Below are 24,361 nucleotides of genomic sequence, written 5' to 3'. Positions count from 1 at the left end.
TTTCGTAGTTTTAAAGCTTCCGTATCAATAATTATGTAATTAAACTCAGAAATATTTATCTATTAGTACAATGGTAATTAAACAATTATAATATCGGTCATACGTGTGATTATTTAAAAATCTGGTACCGACGATCGAAATAAGAAATATCGGATTTTTAGATCCGAATAAGCATCACGGGTTTTACTTATAAGTGTTTAATTGTTACCTCAGCGAACGAGGTTTGCTTCACTAATGAATTTGTTTTTATTGTGAATAATTGCGTTTTATTCAATAATGAAATTTGTATAGATAAACTTATAAAGAAAAACCTTATATAAATACAATATTTAAGTTAAATATTTAGAGTCGTTTCCTATGTATATCAATGATATGCTCTCTCTTGGGAACATACATATAGCAATGTATGTTCAGGCAGGCGATAGTACAGTGCATGGTGGGTACCACGGACGCGCAGTGGCTGGGCGAGCGGAAATTGAGGAGGGGCGGAAGGATCTTGTCATTGAACTCGATAGGACATTAGAACTCATCGCCAAATGGGGCTCTGATAATCTTGTTGAGTTTAATGCCAAGAAAACACAGGTATGCGCTCTCACGGCAAAAAAGTCAACATTTTCCCCTCTTCCCTCCCTCTGTGGTACTCCGCTGGTGATGCAAAGCAAAATCGCCATGCTGGGGATTGACGTTCGCTGCGACCTTAGTCCAAGGGATTACATCGAGGCTGTTATAAAAACAGCTTCACGGAAACTCGGAGTTCTGAACAAGGTGCGGCGCTTTTTCACGCCTCAACAACTGTGCCTGCTGTACAAAACACAGGTACGGTCTTGCGTGGAATATTGCTCGCACCTTTGGGATGGCTCCGCTAAGTACCTACTTGAGGCCTTGGACCGGTTGCAGCGACGTGCCGTACGCATTATTGGCAACGTAAAGGTCACAAACACCCTTGAACCTTTACAATTGCGTCGTGAGATAGCAGCACTGAGCGCTTTCTATCGACTGTATCACGGCGAGTGCTCTGAGGAATTATTCTCTCTAATCCCTGCTTCCCCCTTCCTTCTTAAGTCCACGCGAGCTGGTTCTCGATGTCACCGCCTAACTGTGACATCAATTCCATCGCGTACAAAGAAATTTGGCAACTCCTTTCTTTGTCGCACTTCCAAAAAATGGAATTCCTTACCAGCTCACGTGTTCCCCTCCTCTTACAACCCGGGTTCCTTCAAACGAGGCGTGAAGAGGCATCTTGCGGGCCGGCAAGGCGAAGGCGGCTAGTGTAGTGGCGTTTTTCCCGTCTGTACTGGCCGTCGTCGCGTTTGGACTCTACTACCACTTACCATCAGGTGGAGTAGAGTCATTTGCCCTCCCGGCGAATATAAAAAAAAAAAAAAGTCGCTCCGGGTCCCACTTGGCACAAAGGTTGTCCATTGCCATACAGCGCGGAAATGCGGCCTGCATTATGGGCAGCTTTGCGTCGGGGGGGAATCGGGAGGGACTATTTTAAAATTTGACTAAAATAATAAAAATTAATAATGTAAATTTAAATCAAATCCTATGTAATGATCATGATTTCAAAAATAAATAAATATTAATGATAGAAAGTAGTGTATTAGTAATGCATTTATTTGTTATAATTAATTTAATAAATAATTATTCTAAACAAAAAGCTATAACTTTGTAGCCCACGCTTTCTTTTTTAGCGCTTTTCTTTAATTGAATCAGAAAATTTTACACAATAAAAGCATTTTACATCATCCGCTAAGATATTTATATCATCCGCTAAGATATTTAAAACAGAAAAAACAAATGGGATATTTTTATAATCAATTAAAAATACATTGTACCTCATATTTATGTATCATAATTTTGTTTATCAACACAAAGATAATAGTATTATTGAGCAGATGAGTCATGTAAAGGTAAGTCAGCTTCAGCAATAGACCCAGGCATTGTAAAAAGCGTAAATCACCTCATAAGCCTCTCTTATAACTTATAACTTCTAACAATGGCTCTCCCTTATAACTTTTAAACAATGGCTCACTCAACATTCACACCAGAACTACAATGTCGTATCGGATAGCGTATGCAATATTGCCGTAACCGTAACAGCCTGTGAATGTCCCACTGCTGGGCTAAAGGCCTCCTCTCCTCTTTTTGAGGAGAAGGTTTGAAGCTTATTCCACCACGCTGCTCCAATGCGGGTTGGTAGAATTCACATGTGGCAGAATTTCAGTGAAATTAGACACATGCAGGTTTCCTCACGATGTTTTCCTTCACCGTAAAGCACGAGATGAATTATAATCACAAATTAAGCACATGAAAATTCAGTGGTGCTTGCCCGGGTTTGAACCCACGATCATCGGTTAAGATTCACGCGTTCTTACCACAGGGCCATCTCGGCTTCCTATGCAATATAATATTACATATTATGTAAATATTCTAATAATAGAAAAAAAAACTAATTAATTAAATTAAATTGTCTTTTGTAAATAACCGACAGACAAGCGAAGGTTCAGTGACTTGGTCAGATAACGATTAAAAAAAAGTGTTATGCAATAATATATGAAATATTGATTTGCAAAATATTTAACCTACATTTTTTAACGTGTTTAATAAATCGGGGTCATTAATATTGCATGTATTAATAATAATTTCAACATATCTTCAATAGTTTAAAGATTATATTTAAATATGTTAATTATCTATACTAGAAGGCTTCTCCACAAAGTCAATTCATGTATATACTGTAATAAATTCCTCAAAGACTTTCAATGCATTCACTATTTAATAAATATAATTCTCATGTTAAGAAATCTTTGATAAGGCGTATTGCTCGATGAACAATGTATAAATGATAAATCAGCTTGGAGTTAGAATTCTTTGGTTTCCATACAGGATAAATAATATTGTCCAATGCTCCGCTTCCCTTGTCTCGGTCACCACACCGTCACCAACTTACTCTACCTGTTGTCACTTTTTTTACACTTAATAACACTTTTGTGTTCTGCTCTTTAGATTTACACTGCGTAGTTGACGTCTCCAACGCATGTTATTATATTTGGCGGGTTTCGGTGTTGCGAACAGTATTCGAGTTTGATGCCAAGTCCTCTCCATGGCTCTGTGCGCAACTCTAATTTTGTTTACAGCTTCATTGGTGAGCATCCAGTCTCGGCACCGTACGTAATGGTGAGCAGGACACATTGGTTAAGGAGGCGAGGTTTTAAACATTGTAGGATGTGGCATGAAATAAGTTAAATAGCATTTTAAAAGCCGTCTAATTTTCATCCTAGTGACATTTGAGTTAATTGTATATGACCGTGACAAACAGCTTACAGACGAGTAAAAGACTCACGGTCGATAGTTTGTAAATTTAACGATGTCTCCTTTTTTATCTTTAACAATATTTTGTTACAATTATTTATTACAATAAGATTTAAGCCACAGACTAGGCCCGGATTCGATATATTTCTCTATAAAAAGATTCATATCAAAATGTCTATTAATTGTAATGAACATAGTTTTAATTTAAACTTCGTCATGGAATTTCCAAACATTTTATTAAAAAATTGCAAATAGCCGTTTCGGTAACCACACTTGTTTCAAACTTCAAGCCTTAGTTGTATTGAGGTCATAGGAAGTCGTAATATTTTCAAAAGCCGTCGTTAAAGTTATGTCAGCTCGCAACTTTGTTAAGCATCGTTCATTCAGCTTACTACATCTTGGAACATGTTGAATAGGCATTGAAATCACATTTCTTTGTATACTCGGACGAGAAAATATGATTTTAACCAAATAAAGTCCAAAATGATTAATGCTTATCCATTACGCTGATATTATAATTCAATTAAAAAAAAACTATGTAACAGTCCATATAGGCTCTTTGCAGAGCGATTGTGGTCTTCATGAAGTAGTGACTGATGTTATTCTCTTCAGGATGTTACGCTAAGTAACATAAGTTTTACAGTTTACTACAGGCTAGAACACATATGTGTTCTCACATGGTTTTCGATTACTATCGAGGTCGAGATGACTTATGGCCATTGCTCGGAATTCAATTCGAGATTTTCGTTAAAGATTGCATAGACAAAACTTTCAAACTAGATCATCTCGGCCAACATGGAATCTAAAAAAATACTATTATATTATTGGCTTATAACTATATAAAATAAAGAATCATTTATGTATATGAAATAAAAAATTAAAATAGCGTCCATTTTAATAGTACACAAAATTTTCGAAAATAATAATAAAAAAATTAAACCCGATTACCGACAAACTTAAAATCGGTTAAAGCTTATGTGATTCATAAGTACCTACTTATATAGCAAACAGGTTATATGCGTAACCTCCTTTGGTTTTGCCGACTTCAGATATTAAGTAATTAATGAAAACGAAACAGATGACAAATATTACGTCTTCTTGAGCAAATAAAAATATGAAGATTGTTTTGAAGTATCGATTTATTTTTCGGCTCATCGAATAATACTGCCTTAATTACGGGTAAATTATTTGTTATATAAATAAACATAAATGTACATAAGAATACATTTGGTTCTTAAAGTAATATAGAATAGGGCAAAAAACTTCTTTAAAATATAACGTCTTATTGCCTCTACTTGGCTGGGTGGCTCATTTTTCGCTAAAAGGATATTAAATTATTTCGCATTATCCGTAGTTTATCGGATAATTTACTTAGGAATTTTAAAAGGTTACTACAAATAATAACAAGGTAACAATTTAACTTTATTTGTATTATATGGTATTACTTATTATTACAATCACAAAAAAACAACAATCAGTCTTAAAAGTGGGTAATATAACTGTCCGCTTAAGCAGATGATACTATATATCAAATTATAATTCAGAATCTTTTATGGAATTTGGTTCCGGCTTTCGCAAGAGTTTTATTTCGGATCACCGATGGCTTAGGTTACGATTACGGAGCTCTGGTTGATGTGCATGCTACATATAGATAAGCCAATGGACACAGTTTCACTATTATTATATTAGTAGGTGTAATATTGACTGCCTCGTTGGTCTAGTGGCTTGATGTAAGGCCGTAGACGCGGAGGTCCTGGGTTCAATTCCCAGGTCGGGCCAATAAAAACCTATTGGGTTTTTCTATCAGAAAATTCTCAGTAGCAGCCCGGAGTCTGGAAGTTGGAAGTGTGTACACTCCCGTGCCTCGGAAAGCACGTAAAGCCGTTGGTCCTGCGCCTGAACTCTTTCCGGTCGTGTCGGTTAGCCGTCCCATCGGATGATGAGAGTTAGGAAATAGAGAGTGCACCTGTGTTTGTGCACACACTAGTGGACTATAATATCTCCTGCGTAGTAGGCTAATCTCTCTTGAGATTGGCCGCCGTGACCGAAATCGGTCTGGAGGAAATTTTTATTCAATATTGAAAGATTCAAATATTATTAAGTTCGGAATATCTAGTTAAGCAATTTATCTTATGAATATAGCACCGTATAATTCTGTAATTATTGATATCGTAATAAATATGTTATGAATGTTGTATAATTTGAATACCTAGTTTGTGAGTTTAGATTAAAACGAGATGGCAATTATAATGCGATAAAACTAGCCTGTCATGTACGCTTAATAGCTGAATCATATCCGTTTTACGCTTAATAAAATGAGTATTTAAAAATAATGGTGTTTATTTTTTTTAATATAAATGACGAAGGCATCTTTTTTAAAATATAAAATAGACTATGCCTGTTTTAAAAAAATGTATGAAATTAGGGAAACCTACATGGTTTCCCCACGATGTTTTCCTTCACCGTCAAGCATGAGATGTATTATAACCACAAATTAAGCACATGAAAATTTAGCGGTGCTTGCCCGGGTTTGAAATCACGATCATCGGTTATGATTCACGCGTTCTTACCACTGGGCCATCTCCGTTGGACAGTCACAGGCTGTTACTGTTACTGACAAATCTGTCTTTATAATATTCTCACTTTTATGACGGTGATTCCATAATATTTCTTCATATTCTGACTCATTAATCCATGAAATAGATATCGTTTTGTATATATTTTCCTTAAGTTGCATAAGGATCCGCTTAGAAATCCCCAGAAGATTTCACGATTAACTGGATCGAATTGGTTTACGTGGAAAGCACAGGGAAATGGTAAGACATATGTTAGAGCAAAAGGTTATATTTATTGTAATATGTAATATTGAATATTACGATTCAGGCTCAAGAAAAAATATTAAATAAATTAATAAGAAACGTCATCATAACATTTAAACTGAAATATCACATCACAACTGAAACATCATAATATTTAAATGTCAATTGTTGGCAAAAATTAACTGTAATACTGTTATTACTTATACATCAAATTAAAATAGAAGAATTGCATAAACCGTAATATTATAAACAGTAAATAGCAGTTTTATTTATCGTCTATAAAATTTGTGTATATATTTTATTACATTAATAAATAATGATAGTCAGTGCGGCCTGAATCACTCTCAACTCACTGCATCATAATTTAGTATCTATTATTAGGAATTAATGTTCATAACATCATCGATTGACTTGTCAAAGCGTTTCTGGTTAATTTCTGTATTCAATTCTATAATAGAATTTCGCAGAATATTTTAGTTTTACCAATAACTAAAACTAATGTAAAATTTTATTTAATAAATAAGGCTATTATACTGTACAGAATATATTTAGCCAACTACGCAGGATATATTGTAGTGCACAAGTGTGCGCGCAAACACAGGTGCACTCTCTATTCCCTAACTCTCATTATCCGATGGGACGGCTAACCGATACGACCGGAAAGAGTTCAGGCGCAGGACCAACGGCTTTACGTGCTTTCGGAGGTAAGGGAGTGTACACACTTCCAACTTCCAGACTCCGGGCTGCTACTGAGAATTTTCTGACAGAAAAACCCAATAGGTTTTTATTGGCCCGACCTGGAAATTGAACCCAGGACCTCCGGGTCTGCGGCCTTACATCAAGCCACTAGGCCAACGAGGCATTCCATATGTGGATGTTTATACAGGATATATAAGTATATGATGGTTACATGTAATTTTTTTATTGTTAAAAAGACTAACTACTGAGTTTCTTTCTAGTTCTTCTTGTTAAAAATTTCATTCGGAATAAGTGGTAGCTTTATATTAAAATTGTAAAATGATGGTTCAAAAGTACTCGTGAGATAATCCTTATCAAACAGTTATAATTTAACATTAAGAACATTTGCGAAACGTTGTAATTGGGTCGTTATCATGTCTCGAAACTATCCACAAGGTAATTATTAATTGAAGGTACTGATCATTTTTTGTGTTACGAAAAAGTGAAGGGATATAATATAAATTATCCGTAAAGTCTATTTTTGATATAAACATGACGAAACACAATTTTTCACTTAAATGAATCTCTTGTATGAAGAGTGGTACCTCACTAGCCATTCAAAGTCAAAAACAATAATCTTTATTCAATATAGAAGCGTTACACTTACTTATTGATTGTCATAAATCTACCACCGGTTCGGAAATAAACACCTCAGGGCTTGAGAAGAACCGGCGAAAGAAACTCAGTGGGATTTTTTTTGTCTCATCCTTTACAATTATAAGTAATATACAAGCGATGTGATGCACACCTTGGAAATGAAACGATGATCGTTTATATATATACATATATATATATATATATAGCAGAATAATACAAGAATAATACAATTGCAGAATAATATATATATATATATATATATATATATATATATATATATATATATATAAATAATAAATAATAAATAATAAATAATATATATATATATATATATATATATATATATATATATATATATATATATATATTATTCTGCTATTGTATTATTCTTGTATTATTCTGCTATATATATATATATATATGTATATATATAAACGATCATCGTTTCATTTCCAAGGTGTGCATCACATCGCTAATCAGATGTTGGCGTGGAGGCTTAAATAAAATAATATAAAAGTAACATCAAATTTATTTAAATTCAATCTAGTTAAAGGCGACTGACATAATTGAATGAAGGGGTTAATCATGAGGGGCAAATATGCTGAATCAAAATTGCGCGCAGCGGCGGCGTTGTGTAAACTGCGTTAAAATGTCCTTATTTATAGAGCTTGCTGTACGATTTTCTACACCTGTAAACCTTTATTATATGAGCATAATAGCTACCCGTACCGGCTTCGCAAGGTAATAAGGATTTACATAAAACGTTTAGAAGGTAATATTTCTTCTGACTCTTCCATTCGGCATTTTTTTTTTAAATCTATAATCATCGTAATATTTTACCTAATTTACAAAATACTTTAATGATCTTTATTTTGAATCACTCCATTCATTGGTGAAAGCCGTATGAAAATACGTCCGTTAGTTTTTTAGTTTATCGAGTTCAGGCTTCTCGGGATTCGGATAGCTTCCTGAGGACCTGTGCTAGATGGTAGAGCTTTGTGCAAGCCCGTCTGGGTAAGTAACACCCACTCATCAGATATTCTACCGCTAAACAAGGTTAGTGGCGCATTGGCGATGTAAGAAATGTCTATGGGCGGTAGGGACCACTTAATATCAGGTGGGCCATTCCTATAATATACAAAAAAAACCTCTTCTATAAGACCGCAACGCGGCTAATTCAATCATTAATCTATAACTATTTTATTATGCGTAGCAGTCTGTACAGGCAGCATTAAAATTTAAGTTACATGATTAAGAATTATTAATATAGTATTATGGTATTCATATGCAATATAAATATAAATTTGTGTTAAACGTCGTTGTAAATCAAAATATTAATATTAGGTAACTGTGTAGTTTAAGCACGAGAAATTTTATTAAAATATGGTAAATTAAAAAAGCGTTTTCGAGATTACGAGATTTTTTGAAGAATTTTATAACTCGTGATTCCGATTAATCTTAAAAGTCATTTCGTTTTAAGTGTCGGCGACATCAAGTCTAGCGACATGCAAACAACGTACACTTTTTCGAAAGCCATCTCGATATTAAAGGGTCGAACCGGTCAGGCCGGGTGATTGATTAGGTGCTAGCGGTATCTGATCGGGGGGGAGACCGTCGAAAAGGTCGTGATAGCGTTGTCTATTGAGCAACGACAACGAACGAGCGCGGCGCATTCGCGCATGCGCTGACATTTTCCCGCCAAGCGCGATTTGCGTACACGCGTTCTGAATTTTTTTTTTAATAATTAAAAAAAAATTAATAACAATATGAGTTACCGTTATTTATGATATGTCAAGTCTGATATAGTGATAAGTGTGTGGTCGTGATGTGGTCACCATGTGGGTGGCGGGACTGCTGTTACTGATAAGCGAGGTCTTCGCTTATAACGGTAGCTACATAGCTCATAACGATGTGGTAAGTTTCAAAAAACACTTTTTACAATAGTGTCAGATTTAAAAAAATATAATTAAAGAAATATGTATATCTTATTGACAATTGTTCGTAGCGTTCAGTTTATAATAAAACGCATTCAATGTCAATATTTTATTATATTTAGGTAACGTTAGTGTAAAATTTAAATTAAATAAATACTTCGTTCATAATTTTTTGTCAGCTTACAATCTCACTGGTTTTAATAAAATTAAGGGTGTTATACAATTATCCTCTAAATCACACTTTTATCACATAGTGAAATGTTATCATTGATCGAAAACAAAACATAGATACGGTAATGTTTTTTTAGTTAAATTGATACATTAATATTAAATATTTACTAAGCCAAAATAATATTAAAATTCGGTACTTAAATGTCTTACATTTAAAACGCCCTATTAAATATTTATTGTCATTTTAATATATTTATGTGATGTGTGTGATTAGATTTTAATGTGGCAATCATAAAAACAAAAAAAAAAAACATGAAACAGACTATAGGGTATTGTTAAATAACCTCGAAATTTTAATCGTATTTAAATTAAAAACGATCCCAGTTACGTAAGTACCGACCAGTATTAACTTAAATACATTTTAAAATGTTTTATGTATAAAAAATGATTAAATAACCTGCCGCACTGTGTGAATGTGGTCTATGGTTCCATATCCTCTTCCAAACCCGGCCTGTTCCGGGGGCTGAAACTCGTTCAGTCTACGCGCGAGACGAATTTAGGAGTTCCTGTGGCGACCTTTGGTTTTCCTCATGAATTCCACTTCACCAAGTAGTTCTTTCTGAATTGCTGTATGCATGCCTATAATATTTCTGAATTCCCCTTAATTCCTCATGAATCTAAGCATCGGAACTGAATTTGGGTAACGATGGAAAGAAACTGGAAGTTTCCAAAACGGTTTATAAATGATTGAGGTAATATGTTTATTACCTCAAAACCTTCATGTAGTTTAAACTTGAGCTAGAATTCGTACAAACGAATGTTTACACAAACAGTGGTGTTATTTTTTATCTTCATAATTATATTATATACTCACATTATAAGTAAATAAATTTAACAAGTTACTTTTATTAGCAATATTAATATAAATGTTATTATATGACATTAAATCTATAATTTATAGCAAAACTATAAAACTTTTCACATGAAATACAATAATTTTAAATGCCTGGCTGGGAAAAAATATGGATAAAATATTAATATGATCATTTCATTGATTACTTGGTAATTTAAATAATGAGAACGACGTGTATAACATACGTAATTGTAAAAATATTTCTTTAATTTATTGTATGAGTTTGTTTTTATTATCTGTAGATTAATTTCTTATTGAAATGCCGTTACGTTTTCTTGTTTTTTTATCTCTTCTGGCGAAGACGTTAGTTTTTTATTTTTTAAAGTCTTCTCAGTTTAGCATCAGCTTTGATGAAATTTAAAACAATTTAGTCTGAATGTTTTTTTTTTAAATTACAGAATTAACATTTCTTAATCAGAAATGTATAATATCAGCTATTGACTTTAATTATTTATATAACAGGTAAAAAATATTAATGAATTGTAAGTGTTCATTATTATTAAACTGTGTTGGTAGTTAAGTACGCAGTGCGCGTGCGCATGCGTAAGGTATTACGGCCCTACACTATGCAAATCGCATAACAGAATTTCGCTTAAAATTCATGTTTTGTTCTGTTCTCGTTACATAGTTATATAAGACAGAGAATTATTTGCAAACTTTTTTTCCTTGTTGTTTCGATTAAATAAATTTTAAAAGTCGACTTTCGGAGTTCCTTTTTCTCGAATAAACGTCTGCATTGATTTTTTTAAGGCTATCCGTGTTTACGCCTGTCCGTGTGTTAAAATGCACTTAAAAATAACTTGTAAATTGGCAAAATAATTATATAATTTACTAGCCGACATTGAAGTAATTCAGTCAAATTTGTTTAATAAAAATTGTATTGAAGAAAGGACTTAAATGTTTGAAGTAATTCAGTCAAATTTGTTTAATAAAAATTGTATTGAAGAAAGGACTTAAATGTTAATAATAAAGTCGTATAGAGTGTTATATGAAAAGACTGTTTGTCTATTCACTTTTTAACTCCATTTTTTATTTTACAAATAATCGAATAATACAAAATTGACAAATATTAAATACGCTTGTTCCCCTGCTATATCCCCAAAATGTAATTTGAAATTTTGATATGGTGAAAATAATTTGATAATAAAAAATAGTGAATGTTATTTATTTATTTTTCATTGCACTCCAATGAATAAAAAGTATTATACATATATTATACGTATACATGGTAAAGGTATAATGATTTATCGGAATGTACAAATTTGCTTTAGGCGCAACAGGCAGCCATATCGCTTAAGTAGCAATCTCTTCCAGACAACCTTTTGACAAGGGACCAATTGTAAAATATTTGGAAAAAGGCAGAATAATTTAGTAAATATATATATATATATATGTACTTACATATTAATTAGAATACGAATATTATAATGATATTGATTTGGACGTAGAAATTTGTGCAAGCCCGTCTGGGCAGGTCTTACATATTCAACCGCTAAAGAGCAATACTTCGTATTATTTTTATACGGTTTGAAGAGTGAGTAAGACAGTGTAACTACAGGCCTACCGCATAACATCTAAGTTCCGTAGGTGGCCACCACCACCACCAGCATTTGTGATGGAGGAATGAGTAATATTTTTAACAATGTCTATGGGTGTTGGTGATCACTTCACTATTTGACATTTCATGGCCCATTTGTCAGTCTGCCTATTAAATTTTTTTAATTAAATATTTTAAATAAAAAAGATATACAAACATATTATAAAAAGTAATAAATGAATGTAGAAAAAAAACTTTGTATAACATTAATATTATATATAAATACTAAAGTCATCCACATGTAATTGACTCATTAACTTCACACGAATAGTTTTTAGCGCAAAAAAGAGAACGCAGTTTAAAAAAAAAAACAACTGCGTTCTCTTTATTTTGACACCACTGATGTAAATTTAAAATTTTGCAATATTTGCATCTGAAAACATAACGATTAAAGTGTTTTTAAAGGTATAATTGTTTTTATAGTATATTAAAAGTAAAGCTGTTAATTTTGCACGGAACCTTCAACAAGCGGGTACGATTCGCTCCTTTTATAAATACGAAAAGTAAATGTTGCTTGTAAGATATTTATCATTGCATAATATTATTCAGTTTATTCAAAAGGTATTGCTCCGATTTCATTATTGAGCTACTTCCAAAAACACCACATGTTTACATTGCCGATAAATAATTAATAATAATATATATGTTATACATGATGACAAGATAATATGTTGTAACAACGACATACTGTGCTAATTAAAAACAATATAAAAAACTATAGAATTGAATGTATTATGTTCATATACTTATAAAATATATTTTATTAAATAAACGAGTAACATAGAATAAGTAAGTAACTTTTGAATCGTCATTTAAAAAAATAACATTGTTGTTAATACAAAACTCGTTTTATTAGAAATACATTACTACACTAGTGATATTTATTCAGTTCGTTAATTTTCCGCCCAGAGAATTTCAAATTGCGATTCAACGGAGAAATGCTGCTAGCCGTATTATAATGACGGGGTCATAACTTGTCTAGTAGGTTTAATTTTAATTTGTATGTATTGAAAGTCCTTAATAAGTAATTCTTATGTATATAAATATAGAATTAAAATAATATTAATCTATTAAAATAAAAACAACTTACAGTAACAACCTGCTAATGTCCCACTGCTGGGCTGAGGCCTCCTCTCCCTTTTTAAGGAGAAGGTTTAGAGCTTATTCCACCACGCTGCTCCAATGCGGGTTGGTACAATACACATGTGACATAATTTCAATGAAATTAGACACACATTGTTTGCACCGAGATGGCCCAGTGATAAGAACGCGTGAATCTTAACCGATAATCGTGAGTTCAAACCCGGGTAATCACCACTGAATTTTCATGTGCTTAATTTCTGTTTATAATTCATCTCGTGGTTTTCGGTGAAGGAAAACATCGTGAGGAAACCTGCATGTGTCTAATTTCATCGAAATTCTGCCACATGTGTATTCCACCAAACCGCATTGGAGCAGCGTGGCGGAATTAGCTCCAAACCTTCCCCTCAAAAAGGGAGAGGAGGCCTTAGCCCAGCCGTGGAACATTTACAGGCTGTTACTTACTTACATACTAACTATTTTTTTTAAAGAATGTAAGCACTTATTAATACTCCTATATATCCAATTAAGCGTACAGCTCGTGTTAGGAATGGCCCGTAAACCATTGCACTATTGACCTGTATTTTATTTTATTTTGTCTGTATGCAAAATTCCTTGATGTTTAGTTAAACAGTTAATTCGAGAGCTAAAAAAACAATCAAACCGAGAAACAAAGTCAATTTCGACCTTATAATATTATTTAGGAAGATAAAGAGCGTGGATTTAGCATTCGTTGATTTTCATGCAGAATAAATAATGGTTAAATTATATTTTGTTAACAGGATATGAAAATTATTGTCGGAAAAGAGTTAGTAATTATCAAATATTTCTGGTTCTTTCCATTCCGAATACGTTTCGAATGTGTTGTAATTTTATATTTAATTTAATCCTGTGAAATTAAGAAGTGCCTATGAGAGCTTGGAATAAGCTCCATACCTTCTCCTCAAAAAAATGGAGAGGTGGCCTTAGCCCAGCTGTGGGACATTCACAGGCTGTTACTTTACTTTACTATTTTTATGAGAGCTTATTTGAATAAAGAAGATATTTTCACCCTTTTTATAATTAGTTACTTTTAAATTGATATCATGTTTTGTAATTGTGGGTGTGACTTTCTCAACAATTGCAAACACAGAAAATGCTAATTATTTCAGTTACACGTTACCTCTTTATTATGAACGAAACGGTATATAATTTGACGTTTATTACATAATCGACAGCTGAATAAAATTGATATTTTGTGATTGAATCATGTCTCAAACAGGATATAAGGAATTATTGCTTTTATAATTATAGTACTCAGATTACTAGGTACGTATTCAACATGAGTAATATTCGTCTTGTATTACTTTATAGTTTTATAAATATTTTTATAGCTTTTTAATTAGTTCAAAATTGTAATTTAATTCAAAAATATATATAGAAAGTAATTAAACAGCAGTATTTAAGCAGTAGCAATGTAATATATACACGGTTTTACCTATAAAATTTGTTTAGCTGGTGATTAGTTAAACAAAGCTATCTGTCGGTGTAACAATAAGGCGCTTAAAACCGAAAAAAGTCTTAAAACATAAATAGCGTTGGAAGTGTCATTTTGTATTGAATTCCTTTAGAGTGTAAAAGATATTTTTATAGCTTTTTACCAATTTAATCTACAGGACAAGAGTTATCTATCCAATTGTTTCTGGAAGAGATCGCTGCATTTCCAAAAGTATCGCCATTTGAACGTATTTTTTTAAGAGTTATTTTTTTGGTTATTTTGATTTTTGGGATATAATAAAACATATTCATATTTTTATATGTACGTTTCATAGTTTGTATGGATATGGGTTTGTAGGAGTAAATGTGTTTTCTCCCAAATTAATTTATTTTTCTTTTGCACAGCTACTAACGTCCTTTCTTGCACTTAATAAGGTTCGCTGGGAGAGAAAGTTTTTTGCATTAAGCCGGTCCTTTATATACAATATATATTTTGTGTTATCCAATAAACTGTTATCATTATAATACAAATGTTCCCCATAATAGCCGACCGACCAAGTCGAATGCTTAAATACATAAACGTCATGTACATTTCATTCATTCAAACATTAATTGATTGTAATCAAATTATTGAATATATATAATGTTTGCATAAAAATAACAGTAAACTTTAAGTAAATAATTATAGAAATTGATGAAAATATAGTTTTACGTGTCTAATTTATTGATTGATTGGAAACATGCAGGAACAAACGCACATATTCCAATTAATTTCAATCATTCCAAAAACGTAGAATCAAATATTTTCGAAAATGTAAGCGATAATTCTTCATTTGTTTCATTTCTGTCTATCTATAATAATCTTTATATTTATTATTATCTAATGTGTTACTATGATGGAACAACTAGTTAATTTCCTTGCTGATTTGAAATCATCAAATACGTGCAGGCCATGAAGTCAAGTTATTATCGTCGTAATCTCGTTTATTTGAATCGTGACAGATAAGTAAATATCTTCTTAGAATAAAGGAAATCCTGAGTGAGAGGAGCAAGTGGTTTCTATATTACATTGATGTATTTTTTAAATACGTACAATTTACATACACAAAAAAAACAAATGTGGTCACCGTCACGTAACGGTATCCTTGATAAATGTGAAACATGGTTATTGAAAGTAAGTAGTAAAATGAATACATACAGTCCTACTACAACTACTACTACTACACTGATTTATCTCTTTCTGTCACCATTGATTTGACATTTAAAAGAATGAGACACAGCATTATTTAACTAATCACCCACTAAACATTTATAAGTAAATGTTTATTAGTAAGGCCCAAAAAATTTCAATAAAAAAGCGCCACGCACACGTTGTTTACTTCTTAGTGATTTATTTACATCGACACACTTTAAGTCAGATTAGATAGGATAATTGTTCCCTGAGGAGGATAGCAGCCGGGATGGCCTCGCGCTGCTGTACGCACTAGCGAGGAGTGTGGAGGGCGAGATTACCTTCGCCCTCCACACTCCCAAGGGAACCGGGTTTTTTTTTTATATGCGCCGGGATGGCAAATGACTCTACTCCACCTGATGGTAAGTGGTAGTAGAGTCCAAACGCGACAACGGCCAGTACAGTCGGGAAGAATGTTCTGTACTAGCCGTCCCCGCCTTGCCAGCCCGCAAGATGCCTCTTCACGCCTCGTTTGAAGGAACCCGGGTTGTAAGAGGAGGGGAACACGTGAGCTGGTAAGGAATTCCATTTTTTGGTAGTGCGACAAAGAAAGGAGTTGCCAAATTTCTTTGTGCGCGATGGAATTGATGTCACAGTTAGGCGGTGACATCGAGAACCAGCTCGCGTGGACTTAAGAAGGAAGGGAGAAACAGGAATTAGAGAGAATAATTCCTCAGAGCACTCGCCGTGATACAGTCGATAGAAAGCGCTCAGTGCTGCTATCTCACGACGCAATTGTAAAGGTTCAAGGGTGTTTGTGACCTTTACGTCGCCAATAATGCGTACTGCACGTCGCTGCAACCGGTCCAAGACCTCCAGTAGGTACTTAGTGGAGCCATCCCAAAGGTGCGAGCAATATTCAACGCAAGACCGTACCTGTGTTTTGTAAAACAGGCACAGTTTTTGTGGCGTGAAAAAACGCCGCACCTTGTTCAGAACTCCGAATTTCCGTGAAGCTGTTTTTATAACAGCCTCGATGTAATCCCTTGGACTAAGGTCGCAGCGAACGTCCATCCCCAGCATGGCGATTTTGCTTTCTATCATCAGCGGTGTGCCACAGATGGAGGGATGAGGGTAAAATGGTGACTTTTTCGCTGTGAGAGCGCATACCTGTGTTTTCTTGGCATTAAACTCAACAAGATTATCAGAGCCCCATTTGGCGATGAGCTCTAACGTCTTATCGAGTTCAATGACAAGTTTCTTCCGCCTCTCCTCAGTTTCCGCCCACCCAGCCACTGCGCGTCCGTGGTATCCACCATGCACTGTACTATCATCTGCATAGCAATGTATGTTCCCAAGAGAGAGCATATCATTGATATGCAAAAGAAAGAGTGTGGGAGATAGCACAGATCCCAGCATTCACTACATAGAATTGTGAAGCGCAACCATCTACTAAAACACGAAGGCTACGTTTGTGTAGGAAGCTGGCAATCCAGGTGCATAGCTGAGAAGGCAGACCATATGCCGGTAGCTTGGAGAGAAGACTTCTGTGCCACACCCTGTCGAAAGCCTTGGAGATATCGAGGCTGACAGCCAACGATTCTCCATGCTTGTCGATAGCTTCACCCCAGAGGTGTGTTACGTACGCTAGAAGATCACCTGTGGACCGTTTTGGTCGAAACCCGTACTGACGATCATTAATTAGACAGTGATCTTCTAGGTAATGGATCAGTTGGTTGTTTAGAATCCGTTCCATCACCATACAAAGTACTGAGGTGATAGCTATTGGTCGATAATTTGCCGGGTCAGACCGATCCTCTTTTTTGGGAACCGCTTGCACATTAGCTCTTCTCCAAGCCTCCGGCACACATCCCGAAGAGAGAGAAAGTTGGAACAGGCGCGTTAACACAGGAGACAGCTCCGCCGCACACTTCTTCAGCACAATGGCTGGTATTCCATCGGGACCGCCAGCTTTCCGTATATCAAGTGATTGCAGCTCCGCACGCACATCACGTTGCCTGCTTTTGATGTCAGGCATCGTGTGGCCACATGAAGGTATTGCTGGTGACTGCGCACTACAATCATCGATCACAGAGTTGTCGGCAAAGACTTTAGCCAGGAGATCAGCTTGCTCTTGCGGACTGTGAGCTAGCGATCCGTCCGGATTTCTGAGCGGTGGCAGCGAAGGTTGGCAGAAATTGTTTTGCACAGACTTGGTCAGACGCCAGAAGCTACGGGAGCCCCTAGGATGCGAAATAAGGTCATGACCAATCTGTTCAATGCGCTGTGCATCCGCTCTCGTGTATGCCTTTCTACAGGACTTGGAATTTTTATTGTAGTTTGCTTTCAGTGAGTCAATGTTAGATGCCCCGCTAATGCAGCCGTTGATCCACGCGCGATATGCCGCCTGCTTAGATGATACAGCGTCGGCACATTCACGAGTGAACCAACGGTTACGCGTACTCCTATTGATGAGATCTGATCTAGGAATGCCATTCCATTCCTAACATGATCTCATCAGCAACAGCAGCGGCACTAGCTGTCGGGTCATTCCCACTGAAGCAACGTTCCTTCCAAGGGACTGACGCGCATACCGTCCTAATCTGCCGACTTATAGTGCCAAACGCGTCGATTGCATACCGCTGATGGCGGCAGCTTGGCCTGTGGCACTTTGGTAGATATAAGGCCGTGATCCGAAGAACCAAGTGGAGCTTGAACCACGACCTGATATTCCACCGGGTGAGAAGTCAGCAGAAGATCCAGTAGAGAAGGCGCTGGCCCATCAATGTCTGGGATCCTAGTGGGCTGATCAACCAGTTGGGTCAAGTCGGGTGTGAGAGCAAAAGCATGCAGTTTTTCCAGCATGGTCAGTTTTGAGGGATTTCAACCATGATTCATGGTGAGCATTAAAATCCCCCAAAAACACCAATTCCGCGTTAAGAAACTGCTCTTGCGTAGCATCTGCCACCCGACTAAGATGGTCAAATAATCGGCTTGTCTCCAAGTCACCATTGTGGGATCTGTAGAGGCACACGTAGACTCGAGTCTGACGAACCAGGTCCACACGTACCACCAACATGGAGAAGGAGGGGTCCTCCAAGCAGCGCAATCGGTGACAACAAACATCCGCCCTGACGAACAAGCATACTCCGGCTTTCGCTTTGAAAGATTCTTCAAGCATGTAGCCGAGATAGTTAAGGTACCTTTCTGATGGTATCCACTGCGTGAAAAAAAAGATTGGATAATTTTTAATTGAATACATTGCATTATATTGCAACGAATAATAGTAAACATAACTTATTTCAAAATAATGTTACTAATAAATGCTTACATTTAACTGTGTAGAAGAAATTACTGTATTAGTTCTTCACACATCTAACATTTTCCTTTTCGTCATATTTTATCATTTATTTTATTTATCATATATACCTAAACCGTGATAAACACTACCTCTCAAATCTTAATGTATGTGAAAAATTGTTATAATTAGAAGCGACAATTATAAATTATATAAAATATAATAAAATCGCTTAATAAATAAATTCATTCCAGTTAAGTCGATTGAAAAAAAAAATCAAAGAAAAAAAATACATACGTACAATTTGCTGAAATATAAGATACCTTCGTAATGTCTATTCGTGACGATAGTATTGTGAATTTTCGAGTGAGCCACATATGTAAAGTAAACATCAGCGTTCATAACACGTTTAGAACAGCAAATCCTTAACTTTCGATAGCCTTGAAGTTTCCCAACAGATTTAGCGAATGTATGTTATAACTTAATTTCGTAAAAAGGTCATAGCGTCTGTAACTCGGTAAGCAACGCATTACTAATGAGAATAGGTAACTTGAGATTGCAGGTACTTGGTACATAAACATTGAGGTTTTTACTGTGTTTTATCTTTATCCAGTATGAGCTGCTCCAATAATAAAGGTCACGAGGAGAGAAAAGAAATGGAGACCCCGTGTAATTATTGCACCAGGCAAATAAAAAAAACACTTGTTCAAACAATTTAAATTAAAGTTGTGAAACTTTTTTTAAAAAAGTACTTTGTAAACCTGATTTTTTTTTCTTCGATATAAAATATAATTCGTTCGGAATGATTTGTTTTAATTTTATATATATTAATATTGTAAATGTTACCGTCGAACTCTGTCTGTCTGTATGTTACCTTTTCACGGCTAAACTACTAAACCGATTTTGATGAAATTAGGTGTGAAGCAAGTCTGACGCCCAAGGGAGGAAATAAGCTTTTTATGCTTACACTTTAATACGTCAAATTTACCAAATACGACAGCTACTTGAATTTAGCAATCTTATATATGAATGAATAACGTTGGTATTGGATTAAAGTTCCACCTTTTTTAGCTTCTTATCATTATTTATATTATGTAAGTATTGCAAAATGATTTTGATGACAGCTATATATGAGAGTTGGATGATGATACTTTTTTTTTTATTTGCCGGAAAGGCAAATGACTCTACTCCACCTGATGGAAAGTGGTAGTAGAGTTCAAACGCGACGACGGCTAGTACAGTCGGGAAGAATGTTGGCCCGCAAGATGCCTCATCACGCCTCGTTTGAAGAGGAAAGAGACACTTACATCATTAAAATATTCCATTGAAGTAATTGAGGTGCTCTCGTTCGTTTGAATGTCCTTTGGCAAAGCTATCAAGGTCAGGTGAACGTCGCACGCCCGATCTTGACTCTTCGAGCTGTTGTGGTATCCACTCCTAAAACATTTAGAGTAGTCGGAGGAAACAATTTGAATAATGCAGACGTCTTGAAGATAAACTGATGTAGAAGAATTCAATACAATAGTGTCTTTATATAAATATTATTCCACTAAACTACTTATATATATCCACTTTTACTTTACTTTCAAAGTTCCGATAGCAGTTTCACCGACATTCAGAACGCCATTGTTTTCCCAAAGCCATAGTGAATATCATAGGTTATTCAAGATCAATGATATCAAGTCAGTTCAATGTCATAATTGTTTTTGTCTTTCCTCCTTGCGTATGGAACAGGACAAATTTAAAAAAAAAATCTTTGTTACAACATTTTTCATTTTAATTTATTTTTATTAACTACCTAGAATTAAATATAATGCACTAATTCTGAATCTGGCTTTACCAAGCCTAACTTAGTTATATAAACAACTATATTCATTTATAATGAAATATAAATAAATACTTTTTCAGTCGGTTAAAAAGAGAAAATATTGAGTTCCTTGTCGGTTCTGATAGGTCGGTGTGCACTAGGCATTCTAGGCATATGTGAATGTCTTAAAAAGAAAATTAAACCTAGAGTTGAAAATATAACATATAGATTTTTTAAAGTAACTGACATATTGTAACAGTTGCACGATCGCAACACGGTCATTGATAGAATGCTTCAAAAATACAAGGATTAACAATTTACGTAATGGAAATTTGTAAATAACTAATTGTGACTTAAATTTTTCTTGATAAAATTGGGCAAGAAATAAGAAAGGCCGCGGAGCGTATCACTGATATTTCAAGGATAAAGCACTGTAATTATGAGACTTTCACACGTTTTCATATACTTAAGCAGATATAAGCGACGAAGAAAAAAAACGTAGAGTTTATGAAACTGTGTCTGGAATCCATTCATAGCTGACACTAAATACCACGTGAGAACTAACGTCAATTAACGAGAACGTTAGGAATTACGTTTTTTGTCATAATATTCGAGTGATTTTTGTGGCGGATTGCGTTTGATCTGTTGTAATCAATATTAACACATTCACTATTTTCACAGGATCCTTATAACAATAATGAAAGGTTTGTTTTAAAGTAATGGTTGATAATTTTATTGTCATGATAAGATTTACAATATTATTCGATAATGTGATGATGTGACTCTACTGCCCTTATAGTTTGGTTTGAAGGTTATTCTACCACGTTGCTTCATACATACTCGTACATTTGCTTGTTATTTGGCATATTTGCATCCGACACATACAGGTTTTCTTAAGTAAAGTAAAGCGCTGCATGAAATATAAGTTCGAATTGATTACGTCAAATTAAGTGGTACTTGCCCGGATAGAGCAAGTGATTTTCGGTTAGGATTCTCGTGTGCTATCCACGAGATACTTTCGGATATTAAAAAAAAGAATAATCTGTAACTCAAGCTAGTCCCATATTTGCTGGATTTTGTACCTACACATCAGTATGAATTGAATTGAGGAATACTAAAAAAAAAAAATTAAGGTCGAATTGTAAAGATGAATAGTAAAAACACTCTTAGGGGTTGTACCTATGAAGTGAGTTATTTTATTAATTATATAAAGCTGACAAGCTTTATTGTTTGTTGTTTGAAAGCGCTAATAGCCTACCGGACCGATTTAAATAAAAAGTTTTAGAGAGATTCTCAATAAAGTATTGAATATATTACAGACTATATAGTATCTTGATCTTGATCTTGATAATATAACCTACTAGGGCGAAGCAGTCACTTTTGAAACCAGCGAAACCGCACACAGCAGAATATATACTATATACAGTAACAGCCTGGGAATGTCCCTCTGCTGGGCTAAGGCCTCCTCTCCCTTTTTAAGGAGAAGGTTTGGAGCTTATTCCACCACGCTGCTCCAATGCGGTGAAATACACATGTGGCAGAATTTCATAGAAATTAGACACATGCAGGTTTCCTCACGATGTTTTCCTTCACCGTCAAACACGAATGAATTATAATCACAAATTAAGCATATGAAAATTCAGTGGTGCTTGCCCGGGTTTGAACCAACGATCATCGGTTAAGATTCACGCGTTCTTACCACTAGGCCATCTCGCTTTATACATATGTTTCAATATTTATATTAATTAAAACATTCTCGCAGCCATTATTTATGCAGTAGTTATTTTTAAGTTTGAGTTGCTTATACTTTAAATATTTTTATGTGGTATTACATTTCTACGCTGATCTATGTTATGAATAGTAAAGCTTTTCATTCATTATTTTAACTGAATACGATCTATGACACAATTTAAAATGAATAAATTATCTAGTATAATATCAAAATTACCTAAAGCCACACTATGTAGGGCAGAGTATTAATGTGTATAATTATAAGCATGCGAATGTTCAACATAATTAATTTCTTAACGTGCATTTTATTTGCATTTATTATTTATTTTGTCTATTGTTTAGTTTCAATTATGTTTTTATTTATAACGTTTCACTTTCATTGTTTTTTTTTATTAACTTTTTAATTTTTGTATATTCTCACGCGCTTAAAATTAATTGTTTCTTATCTATAATTGTTAAGTTTATGTATTTACGTTTGTCAAATTATTTATTTTTTATGTAATATTTTATTTTTGCGATTTCTTATTCGGTATATGTATCACATACTCTTTAAATGATTTCCTACTACTCTTATGTTTTTGACAGGTATACCTTGTAATAATAAGTATTCACACTTTTTATTATGTCTTGCATGATTGTGACTCATGCGTAGTGAAATAAATAAGTACAGAAACTGTTACATCTTTATTGTTACATATATAATACATATATGCATATAAAGTTTAAAAAATAACAGCAACAAAAGCAAGAGTTTTTTTCTCCGCAACGACACTGTATATGCAGATAGATTTGGGAGAAATTCACCCGAATAATCTCATTGTGTTTTTGAGAAAGATTAATCACATGTCAGTTCAATGGTTCGTACTGTGATTTGAACCAACGATCCACGTGTCCTATTCACTGGGCTCTCTCTGTATATCGGTAACTACTTAATGATATTGTAATAGTTACTCAATTTAAATCTCACGTTACAGGACCATATTGTTTCAAAACCTTAATACTTCAAAATGTTAAACCGGTCGCGGGTCTCAGCACTCCACTTACTTCATAATCGGCTTCCTTGCATCATGCTAACCTGTTCAGGGCATTGGTATTCATTGCTTATTATGAATATACAGTTAACGGTCAAAATCAAAATACCATAAGTAATTCATGTGTGGTATATATCAGAAATGAATTATTTAGGCATTATTAAGGCATTTATTAATATTTATAAATTTATCATTATTTTCTTTATTCAAAAATTCAAACAGTGTTTTTTTACTCTGAACAAAACCTATCGACTTGAATTGTTACTTACGATGGCAACCAGCCAGTATTTCTGATAGGAATGCTTTTAAAGTTGCTTTTTAGGTTGATTTCAAATTCTAAAAATAACTATGTTCTCCGAAATGTTCATTTTATTTTGTTTGTTTCACATCGTGCGAGGGGAGCAGTTATATGTGCCTGTCCTTTTCTGTAGCCCTCACAACGTGTATAAAAAATTTCATGATGATTAGTTGAGTATATTTAGGTTGTGAAAGCGTACTAAGCAATAAAACGCACTTTCGTATTTATAATACGAGTATTAGTAAGGATTCAAACTAGATAGGGTCATATAAAAATCAAATGAAAATAACGTCGTCCAAATAGTTTATATTAATAGGAAGTAGATTGGCAGAACAATCATATCAATATATCAGTGTAATAATAATAATGTCCTCCAGACCGATTT

The 24,361-nt window shown here is 34.3% G+C and overlaps 1 protein-coding gene across 1 annotated transcript in view; it reads left to right on the top strand.

Annotated features, from left to right (window-relative positions):
• Nucleotides 1-9,127: 9,127 nt before the first annotated feature.
• LOC126769150 (phospholipase B1, membrane-associated-like) overlaps nucleotides 9,128-24,361 on the top strand; it is a 33,589-nt gene continuing 18,355 nt past the window's right edge. Inside the window, exon 1 of the mRNA XM_050487765.1 lies at nucleotides 9,128-9,383. Coding sequence (XP_050343722.1) covers nucleotides 9,306-9,383 — 78 coding nt within the window. The 5' untranslated portion in view covers nucleotides 9,128-9,305. The remainder of the gene's footprint in view (nucleotides 9,384-24,361) is intronic.

Source organism: Nymphalis io, chromosome 6, assembly GCF_905147045.1.
Source record: "Nymphalis io chromosome 6, ilAglIoxx1.1, whole genome shotgun sequence".
Taxonomy (NCBI): Eukaryota; Metazoa; Arthropoda; class Insecta; order Lepidoptera; family Nymphalidae; genus Nymphalis; species Nymphalis io.
This window is presented reverse-complemented; position numbering and strand designations above follow the sequence as displayed.